At 37.1% G+C, this 11,299-nt stretch overlaps 1 protein-coding gene across 1 annotated transcript; it reads left to right on the top strand.

Annotated features, from left to right (window-relative positions):
* The first annotated feature begins 3,333 nt into the window (after nucleotides 1–3,333).
* Nucleotides 3,334–4,286, top strand: LOC113197174 (olfactory receptor-like protein OLF3). The gene is given in 2 exon segments (XM_026409397.2): nucleotides 3,334–3,634; nucleotides 3,637–4,286. Coding segments are annotated over 2 exon segments (951 nt in total).
* Nucleotides 4,287–11,299: the final 7,013 nt, after the last annotated feature.

The following is an 11,299-nucleotide window of genomic DNA, read 5'->3' as shown; positions in this document are numbered from 1 at the left end:
TAGTATAGGGAACAAGAGACAGGGACAGTGATAATTTGCACAAGATAACTATAATAATAAATGATACCACAAGTTAATTTCATGATTGCACTTCTTTGAGAAACTGGGTCTCCATAATTGGGCTCAAATTATGTAAAAAATTGAGGCAACCAAATCTAGAGAGAAAGAGAGAAGACTAGTTGTCCTCCCAGAATACAAAATTATTTTATATGTCACCCTCCTAAGTGGCCCTGGGGTTCTCTATGTCCAATTGTGGAGGCTCTCCTGTCCATTATGGATGCAGTCTGTTTATACAATCAAGAGTTCAGCACAGTGAGATGGCTCTCTCTCTAAATGAAAGTGTCATTTCCATTGACAGCCCAACTGTTTCAAGGTAAGGTTCAGATTTATTTTGACCATCAGGAAAGAAACATATTTGTAGGTTGTGTGTCTTAACCTTCAGGTACTGGGCTTCTGAATTTACCGGTGCTAACACTGTAGACTCTACTAAGGAAGCCAAAAGTGATAAAGAATCAAAGATGTGTTACAAAATGGATATGCAAATTTTCCAAGGAGAAATTTTTTCTTTTGTTTTCTCTTACTTAGCTGTAGGAGATCATCACTATAATGAATGGGAGATTATATTGGTAATATGCCTATCTCTAAGCCCCATTATGTCTCAGATCGGATTTTTGAGGCAGATACAATTTTTTTTTTTGCCCAACTGTGCACTCTTTGAATATCCATGAATAGTGGAAATGATTATTATTATGAAGTATATTTTTCATATGAGTATGAGACACTAGATAATCCTTTTGTACTCTGTATGCCTCCTAAGTCTTTCAAATCAATACTCACATAGAGAGGGAAACGAAGAAAAGAATTTTTCATGTGGCTAGGTAATAGAAATAGAAGATGTTGTCAGATAGAGTTAAATGTGAAATGCACTCACTGGGGTAGAGTGAAATGTGACACTGACTGTTGGGAAGAGAAATGACATCTCAGTGCCAGGTTCTGGTGATTTCCTTCCTTGCAAAAGCACACTGAGTTATTTTTGAGCGTTGGGCCATAGAGCAGCAAGGAAACCAAATGTAATTAAAAACTGTACAAGAACAATGGGAATAGCAGCATGGAAGCCATCTCCATGGATGACACGTGACGATTCTGACTGCTTGTGACCCACGTAGTGGACAGATCTGGTGATGTTTGCTTGTGGGTCAAGTCTTGCATCTTTTCCTTGATGAACAGTTTCTCATATTTCCTTCAAGTTCTTACCACTTCTATTAGGGCAGGAACATGGAGAGGGGTGACAGGTGCAAAGCTAATGGGTACTTTATTTAGAGAAGTCATTTTCATACTTGGAAGGATGTTCTTTCTTCCCAGGCTTTCTGCATAGACATTGAGTTTGGCATAAATGGGACCTCCACAAACTGTTTAAATTAAAGGAAACGGTAGCAGACCAGTTGAATGATGCCTGATTCTATGATTCTGAAATACCAGATGTTACCAGCAAACATACCCACAATCACTGCCTGAGAATTTACCAGTAGAAATATATTGAACTTAAGATCTTGACATCCTTGGCATTGCTTTTAAGAGAAGAGGAAGGACAATTTTGAGTAGGGCCATGATACTGGAAGGCAGGACCTGTGCAGAGAATAGCATGAAGTCATCAGGTTCATAGATGCAGGGTTAGAAGACAGACTCAGAAAAAGGGAGGCGGGGATGACTAAAGTCAAATGTATCTTCCCCATCCAGGCAAAAGGTAATCCAGGCTCTAACATCATCCCAGGCTGTTGCGTTAATTCCTCACTCATCTTGTTGAGCGGATGCATATTTTCAGCTAAAGATGTTATAATGTAATAAATTGTTGAAAAAATAGGGAAAAGAATAGTGGGTGAATTTATCAGGTGGAATAGGAATAAAAACAATATTGGATTTGTTAAAACTTAGACTAACTTTTTACATTAATTAAAATGGTAAGAGTTTCCATGGAATCAACAAAAAGATTTTCTTTATTTAAAAAGGCTGATTGATTGAAATTTAACTTTTAAATTAGGCATATTATGTCATGGAAAAAAAAGGTTTGTGTGAAGAATCTGAACACCTATTTTTGGTCTTTGTTTCTTTGTCATAGAGAGAACATTTGTGTCTTGATATTTTCCCCAACAGGTACTTACTGAATGATGGTACAAGGTACAAGGAGATACTTTTAACTAGGGCCAAAAAAAAAATAGGTAATTTTTTAAAAATTTTATAATTTGACAAATAAAAATTATATGAATTTATTTTGTAGACTTCAAGTACTTCACCAGATAAAAAGCAATCAATGTAAGTATGTAAATTAATACATAGCTTGATTTAGCCATTTCCATAACAATAATATTTTGACTGAGAAGTTTTAATATTTGCTCTCCACACCTCTTCTCTGAGTTTTGCTGGAGTTTCGGTGTTATTCACATTTAAAGTTCCCATTTTCTATTCGTATGTGACTATTTTACAGGGCCAGTTGTTACACTGATTCATAAAGGCGTCGAAGGGGACGATTTTTTAGCAGAATATTCCTATGGCACTTTTATTTTCTTTTTGTGCTGGGGATTGAACTCAGGGCTTCCCTCCTGCTGAGTATGACCTCTGAGCCATGCCCAGAGTCCCATACCTTTGTCATTCTATCACATGGTGTTGATTTGTGATGCCACAGTAATAACTCTACATTCACCATGATTCAAAGATATAGGCAAAGGGAAATCTTCCCTCCCAGTGCTCATGTCTAAGAGGTATATTGTTCTCCAGTGCCGTGTTCTGAGCAGGCAGTGTGGATTGTTTTTGAGGACACAAGAGACATTTCACAACATGAGGGGAGGTATGCTTTGAGGTTTGTTGAGCATGAGGATGATATGACCCAAAAAATGAAAATTAGGATTTTATTGTTTATTAAAGGAGTTTAAGATGAGTAGTTAACATGAAAAAAAAAAACACTAAGGAAGAATTACAAAGTAGACTTGTTTATGCATTTTCCCAGTATGGGTTTAGTTGCCATACTGCAGATAATTCTTTAACCTGCCAACTGTATTCTTCTTTGTTGCTACCTATTTTACCTGTGGTCCTCATGTGCCAGTCTCTCTTTGGCATTCTGATGCCAAATCATATCCTCATGGAGACACTCCACTGCCCTTGTGATTCAAAGTGCATCTATAAAGTGTATGGCGACCCAGCGTGTCTTCCTGGATGATTTGGGATTTGAAGTACTTGACTAAAAATGGATGGTCTATATAAATGCAATAAAATTTGTTTATGTTTCTTGATAAATATCTCTTGTGATTTGTGAATTTTACTACAGATTAACATTTTTTAATGGGAACGTATAATCGGACATGGGAGAGTGAATTTATTCTCCTCGGACTGACCCGTGACCGGGACACTCAAGTCTCCCTCTTTGTCCTCTTCTTGGCCATGTACCTGGTGACAGTGCTGGGGAACTTCCTCATTGTCCTTCTGATCAGACTGGACAGCCGGCTGCACACACCCATGTATTTCTTTCTCACCAACCTCTCCCTCGTGGACGTGTCTTATGCCACCAGCATTGTCCCTCAGCTGCTGGTGCATTTCCTGGCAGAACACAAAGGGATCCCATTCCTGAGCTGTGCTGCACAGTTGTTTTCTCCCTGGGTTTGGGTGGGATAGAGTTTGTTCTCCTGGCAGTGATGGCCTATGACCGCTATGTGGCAGTGTGTGACCCCCTGCGCTACTCAGTCATCATGCATGGAGGCCTGTGCACTCGGTTGGCCATCACATCCTGGCTCAGTGGCTCCATCAACTCGCTCATGCAGACCACCATCACTTTCCAGCTGCCCATGTGCACAAACAGGTACATTGATCACATATCCTGTGAACTCCTGGCTGTGGTCAGGCTGGCCTGTGTGGACACCTCCTCCAATGAAGTTGCCATCATGGTTTCTAGCATCATCCTTCTGATGACACCCTTCCTGCTGGTGCTCCTGTCCTACATCCAGATCATCTCCACCATCCTGAAGATCCAGTCCCCAGAGGGGAGGAGGAAAGCCTTCCACACCTGTGCCTCTCACCTCACTGTGGTGGCCCTCTGCTATGGCATGGCCATTTTCACCTACATCCAGCCCCACTCCAGCCCCTCTGTCCTTCAGGAGAAGCTGATCTCTCTCTTCTATGCCATTTTGACTCCGATGCTGAACCCCATGATTTACAGTCTAAGGAACAAAGATGTGAAGGGCGCCTGGCAGAAACTATTAGGACAGTTTTCGGGGATAATGTCAAAACTGGCAACATGATAACTCAGGGAAATCACTAGAAAGGAGAGCTGTGCCTCGGTGCTCCCCACCCCACTCATATCACAGGCTTCAGCTGCATTGCTGTGGCATTCAGGAAGCAGATGTCGTAACAAGTGCTGGTGTGTTATGTAGGTGGCTGTTCTGTAAGTGTGCTGGGTGTGGGATGTGGGAGTGTTTTATGTCACAGCAGTGTGTTCAGTGGAGTTAAGCACTGCTGATATTGAACTCACCTCCCGTTCTCAATCTCCATTCCCAAGGCCTGAGATAAGACACACTTTTTTGATTCGTCATATTGTTTCTAATTGTGACCCTTATTCAGGGATCTTCCCTTGGACCCCTTGTTCTTAGCAGACATGCTTTGGCAAAGGTTTAGGTGTTTCCATTTGAAGAAATGCATTTTCCCATTTGAAGTCTCACATAAGATAATGGGTGGTATTGTAGCATGTGCAGTAACTGCATGAATCAACCCTCTGAGGAGGGTGTTGCTGTCAAGGCTGATGGAAGGGTCTTCGTGCAGCAGCACGCCTGGATGTGGATGCAATGCCATTCTCTGAGTGCTGCAGGTAATGATGGATCAAGTGAAGAAAGATCAAGTGAAGGTCATGTTTACCCCAGTACGGATAAAACTAAAAGTTGTTTTCACCCAAGACCATTAATATCCAAGGGAGAATTTTAGTTTCAGGCAGTAATTGACAGTTTTCAAGCAGTTTGAGAATGATTTTATTGCACCTAAATGGGTATCTTTAAAAATGTTAAAGTTATCTGATCTTTGGAAAATCCATTAACTTTACTCTGAATCTTTAAGAACAAAATAAAAATACGAAGTTTGAGAAAATGTATAAAATGTCAAAAGCATAGTTTATCTAAGCAAGGGAATCCTCTTCAGCCAGATCCCATGAGAGTTAAGGAGATCCTTTATTGTGGATTTTGGGGAATTCCAGGTCAGTTAGCTGTGAGAATTGTATCATCAGTTCTCTCCCACTCACTCTCCCACATATAACAGGCTCTTGTTAGCCTTTATAAACCTAATCTGGGTTTCAGAGTGTTTCTCGTCTTTCATGAAGAAAACCAAAAATGCAAAAGAAAGTCAAAGAAATAAGTGAAAGGGGAAAAGAAAATGGAAACAAAAAAGTTAAAGCATAAGAAAATAACTGGTCTTCTCACTTCCTTGGAGCCTAAGTATTTTCTTCTCTGTGACACTTCTTTAAGTCAGTTAACTAGAGGTACTTACTTACATTTGTCCACCCATTGTCTCAGAAACTAGGAGTTATCAGATTTGCAGACTCAGATAATCTGAAGCTCAACTGATGTTTGAATTTTGCTTTCATAGTAAATGCAATCCTTACTGCAATGCTTTGAAGATAGGCAGGCATCACCAAAGATGGCATGCTTACTAAGCTTCTATCAGTGTTAAAACAAGCAATATCAGGGGATATCTACTATGAGCCGGTGCCCATGAGTGGTCTTGAAGACATTGGTCTATATTGCACATTCCTAACAGGAGCATATTCTCACATAGTAGGGATGGCATTTGACTAAGCAATTATAGCAAATGTTTAAATGACAGTATGCCCAGTGGGAATGATTGCAGAAGGCTTTCTATCAAAGCACCCTCAAGTTGAGACCAGAACTGTGAGAATCAGTCATTCAGATGACAAGACACCTGAATGAGGAAAGTCTGGTACAAAGAGCTGTAGGGATGGGGAAAGCATGCTAATTCAAAGATGTCATCAAGTCAATCGCTACACCAGGAAGAGCGGGCAAGTAGGGAGGATAGGACAGGTGTGTAGACATGGACAGGTCCTTGTCCTTTAAAGTATCTGTAGTAGTGCATTGCAGTTATGTATGATAGTGGGATTCGTTTTGACACAATCATACATGCATGGAATATAATTGGCTCCATCTCAGTTCCCACTGCTTCCTGTTTCCCTCCATTTCTCTCCTGCCTAGGTCCCTTTTTTAGTTCTACTCAGCTTCCTCTATTTATTTATTGTTAATTTTTATGTTGGTGTTTTAGACACATTCAAAGGTGAAATTCACTGTGGTACATTTAAATATCTACATTTAATTTTATTCTGCAATTTCTTCCTTTGTCCTTCTTTCTTCCTTCCCAATCAATCCTCTTCTTCCACTTCACTGACCTCGCTTCTGTTTTCATGGAGTCCTCTCTTCGTTTTTTCTTCCTTACTTTCCTCTAATGTTTTCCTAATATGAGGGAAAACATTTGATTCTTGACTTTCTGAGTCTGGCTTATTTCACTTGGCATGATGTTCTCCAGTTCCATACATTTATCAGAAAATGCCATAATTTCATTCTTCTTTACAGCTGAGTAAAACTCCATTCTGTATATATACCACATTTTCTTTATCCATTTATCTGTCGATGATATCTGTAAAACCAGGGCTGGTTCCACAACTTGAATATTGTGAATTATGCTGCTATAAACATTAACTATAGTATGAAGATTTTAGTTCCTTTGGAAAATACTAAGTATTAGAGTAGCTGGGTCATATGGTGGTTACATTCCTAGTCTTTCAAGTAGTCTTTATACTGCTTTCCAAGCTGGTTATAATAATTTCCAATCTAACCTACAAAGTGTGAGTGGACTTTCCCCCCACATCCTCACCAGCATTTATTATTATTTTAATTCTTGATGGCTGCCATTCTAACTAAATAGAGTGAGATGAAATCTCAATGTAGATTTGCATTTTCCTGATTGATAGAGATGTTAAACATTTTCCATCTATTTGTTGGCCATTTGTATTTCTTCTTTTGAGAACTATCTGTTTAGTTCTTTTGTCCATTTATTGATGGATTTTTGATTTGTTTTGTGGGTATTATGTTTCTTGAGTTCTTTATATATTCTGGATTCTAATCCCTTGTTGTAAGAGTAGCTGGTAAAGATTTTCTCCTACTCTGTAACTCTCTGTTCAGGCTCTTGTTTCCTTCGCTGTGCATAATCTTTTAAATTTTATTCCATCTCACCTACTTGTGGTTTTATTTTATTCGTTCAATTTGGTCATATGTGTCTAGATATCTACTAGGTTCTAGTAATTTTGTTAGGGAAGTCAGTGCTTGCCAATATGTCAGAGTGTTGACCATATGTTTTCTTTGAGCTGTTGCAAAATTATTATCTAATTCCTAGGTCCATAATCCACACTGAGTAACTTTTCTGCAGGGTGAAAGACAGGGATTTACTTTCGCTCTTCTATATAGGGCTACCCAGTTTTCACAGCACCATTTGTTAAAAAGGTTCTTTTCTCCAATGCATGTTTTAGGCACCTTTGTCAAATATCAGATGACTATATTGTATGTGGGCTTGTCTTTTATTCTATTCCATGGGTCTTCATGTCTGTTCAATGCCAATATCATGCTGTTTTTGTTACCATATCTCTGTAGTATAATTTGATCAGGTGTTATGATGCCTCCAGCATCATTTTTCTTGTTTATCTTGCTTTGGCTATTAGGATGGTACTTTATCGTTCAATGAAGAATATCATTTGTATTTTGATGGGGATTGCCTTGAATCTGTATACGGTAATTTACAGATTGGTAATATGGCCACTTTTACAATATTCTTTCTTTCTAACATCATGGGAGGTCTTTCCATCCTCTAAGGTTGTACTCAATTTTTTTTATTCAGTGTTTTATAGATTTCATTGTAGGGATTTTTAACTTTCTTGTTTAGATTTATTCCTAAGTTGTTTTTTTTTAAAAGATATTGTGAACAGAATAGTTTTCTTGATTTCTTTCTCCGTAGATTTATTATTGGATTATAGAAAAACTATTGATTTTTTGTATGCTTATCTTGTATTTTGATACTTTTTAAAATTTATCAGCTCTAGTAGTCTTCTGGTGGATATTTTTGGTTCTTCTCTGTATAGAATTACATCATCAGCAAACAGATAATTTGACTTCTTTTTTTCCTTTGATTTTCTTCTCTTGCCTGATTGCTCTGGCAAGAGTTTCAAGAACTATATTTCATAGGAGTGGTGTGATTTGACATCGTTGTCTTGTTCCAGATTTTATAAAAAATGTATTTATTTTTTTCCATACAGTGTGAAGTTGATTTTGAGTTTGTCAGTTTATAAGCTTTAAAATTTTGAGGTAATTTTCTTCCATCTCTTTTCTTTGCAATTTTAAAATGAATGCATGCTCGATTTTGTCTAATCTTTTTGTGCAACTATTGAGATGATCATGTGATTCATGTCCATAATTCTATTAATGTGATGAATTGCATTTATTTATTTGCCTCTGTTGAACAAAATTTGCATCAATGGGATAAAACCAACTTATTTATGGTATACAATCTTCTTAACGTATTTTAGATTACAGTTTGCTAATATTTTAATTAAGAATTTTTGAGTATATGTTCATCAGTTATTAGTCTGTAGTTTTCTTTTCTTGATGTGTCTTCATTTGGTTTTGGTTTCAGGATGTTACTGGATTTATAGGATGAATTTGGGGATATCCACTCTCTTTTTATTTTGTGGAACAATTTGAGGAAGATTGGCATAATTTGTTCTTGAAAGGTCTGGTAGAACTCATCTGGTCCTGGGAATTGTTGCTGTTGTTGGAAAGCTTTTGATTCCTGATTATATTTTATTACTTGATATTGGTCTTTTTAGGTTTTCTACATTCTCTTGGTTCAATTTGTGTAGGTCATATGTGTCTAGATATTTTTCCATATCTTCTAAATTTTCTAGTTTATTGGAGCATCAGTTTTCAATATGCTTCCTAAAGATCCTTTGTGTTGGTATCTCATTTTCATCTCTAATTTTGTTGAATTTGATCTCTCTCATTCTTTTCAATAGCTTATCTAGTCTTGTTTATCTTTTCAAAGAACCAACTGTTGCATTGATCTTCTGTATTGTTTTTTATTTTCAATTTCATTAATTTTGGCTCTGAACTTAATTATTTTCAGTCTTTCTGCTAATTTTGGAATTAACTTGTTCTTACATTTAAGGTGTAACATCAGATTGTTTATTTGGAATCTTTCTGTTGTTTTTGTAAAGTGAATACTCGACTCTTCACACTTTCATCGTACAACTGCCTTTATACAATAATAAAGATCTTGATGTTCCTTATCTGTTTTCATTTGTTTCTAAGATTTTTTTATTTCTCCCCCAATTTGTTTTGTGACAAATTCCTTGTTCAAAAGTGTGACTTTTCAACTCCATATGATAAAATGTTCTCTGGTTTTTATCTTGTAATTGATTGTTAATTGCATTCTATTATGATCTGATTGGATGAAAAAAATTTTTGGGTAGCGTTTGTTTTACGTATGTAGGTACACCAATGTTTGGAGCACAATATTTACATTCATCATATTTTCTTGTTGGATGTTTCCCTTTTAACCTTTTTGAACTGACCTTATTTGTTTCTTCTGATTGATTTTGGACTAAAGTTCTACTTTGTCAAATATGAAAGTAGCTAATCCTGCTTATTTACAGGCTCAATTTGCATGGTGTATCTTTTTTCATCTTTTTACTTTCAATTTATGGGTGTCTTTATCTATAAGGTGAGTCTCTTGTACACACCATATGGTTAGGTTTTGTTATTTAATCCACTCTGCCAATCTATACCTTTTGATTGGAAAGTTTAGATCATTTATATTCATTGTTATTTGGAGAGATGATTTTTTATTTCCTGCCATTTTGATTTATTTCTAGAGTACAATTGAGACTTGATTCTCCTTTACTTGACTATTCTAGTATAATTCATTAATTCAGTCATCCTCATGTTTTTCATTTCTTCTGTGTGTAAAATTTCATTGATTACTTTTTGTAGCCCTGCCTTAGCAGTCATAAAATCTTTTAGTTTCTACTTATTTTGGAACATTTGATTTTATCTTTACTTCTAAAAGACGGCAATCTAGGTTGACACCATTATCTTCCAGGGCTTGGTGTACAGGATTCCAAGTTCTTCTGGATTATTTCTCTGGGCTGAGAAATAATTTGAATATCTAATTGGCTTACCTCTAAATGTGACATGTTGTCCTTATCTTGCAACTTTAAAAATTATGTGCTTATTCTGTATATTAGGCATTTTAATTATAATGAGCCTTAGGATCTGTTTTGATCTTGTCCTTTGCAGTTCTAATTCGTTTTGTGCTTTGTTTTCTATCTCGCTTTTAAGGTGTAGAAAATTTTTTAAATTTACTTTATTGAGAAGGACATTAAAGTTTTGTATCTCAGTGCCTTCTTCTCTATCAATGTTTCTCATATTTGTTCTCTTAATGTTATCCCAGTTTTCTTGAATATTCTGTTCATAGTCTTTGGCATCTTTTCTTTATTGTCAATTTTATTTTCAAGATTATATTGCTATGGGCCAGGCTCTATGGGCAATGACCAAACAGACTCCATTTTACTCTGAGACTCCATACCATGTAAGAAATGCTTCTCCCATGGGAAAGCCCCGCCTCTGTACCCATTAATATTTACCTAGCATAACATATTTGGCAACACAAAATAGCAATTCTTATACAACGTAAAATTATCCTCTTTGGCTTCCATTTTTCTTGGGTACTGTACCTTGTCAGAGATTGATTGTCTAGACATTAGTAACCATTTTCTAACTTATACTCAGCTAGGGTCATTTTGACCCACTTCCCTTCTGCTTGCTTACTGCTATGCCAACCTGGAAAGTCCCGTGGGAAATACCAATGTCCTCATTGCATTGTCTCACTAGCTGCCCAATTCAGTTTCTGTACCTGTTTGCTTGCAGCGATGTGGTTTTTGCCTTTAAATATCCTAAAATGCTCAGGCTCAGGGCTGTTCCTTGCAGAGACAGTTATGGGTCCCGTGGGGGGGCAGTCACCAGCTGGCTGGCTAAATAAAGACTGCAATTTGGACAAAACTGGGACTTGGTGTGTTTTCTGAGTTACCTGCCCCACAACAATATACTTGTCTTTGAAGCCTGAAGAGCTGTCTTCTATGTGGTCTAATGTACTGGAGATGCTTTCAACTGAACTTTTCATTTGGTTTAGAGTCTTTTATTTCCAGGATTTCTGT

Source organism: Urocitellus parryii, chromosome 3, assembly GCF_045843805.1.
Source record: "Urocitellus parryii isolate mUroPar1 chromosome 3, mUroPar1.hap1, whole genome shotgun sequence".
NCBI classification, from domain to species: Eukaryota; Metazoa; Chordata; class Mammalia; order Rodentia; family Sciuridae; genus Urocitellus; species Urocitellus parryii.
Note: the sequence above shows the minus strand (reverse complement) of the source record. Positions and strands in the feature narration are given on the sequence as shown.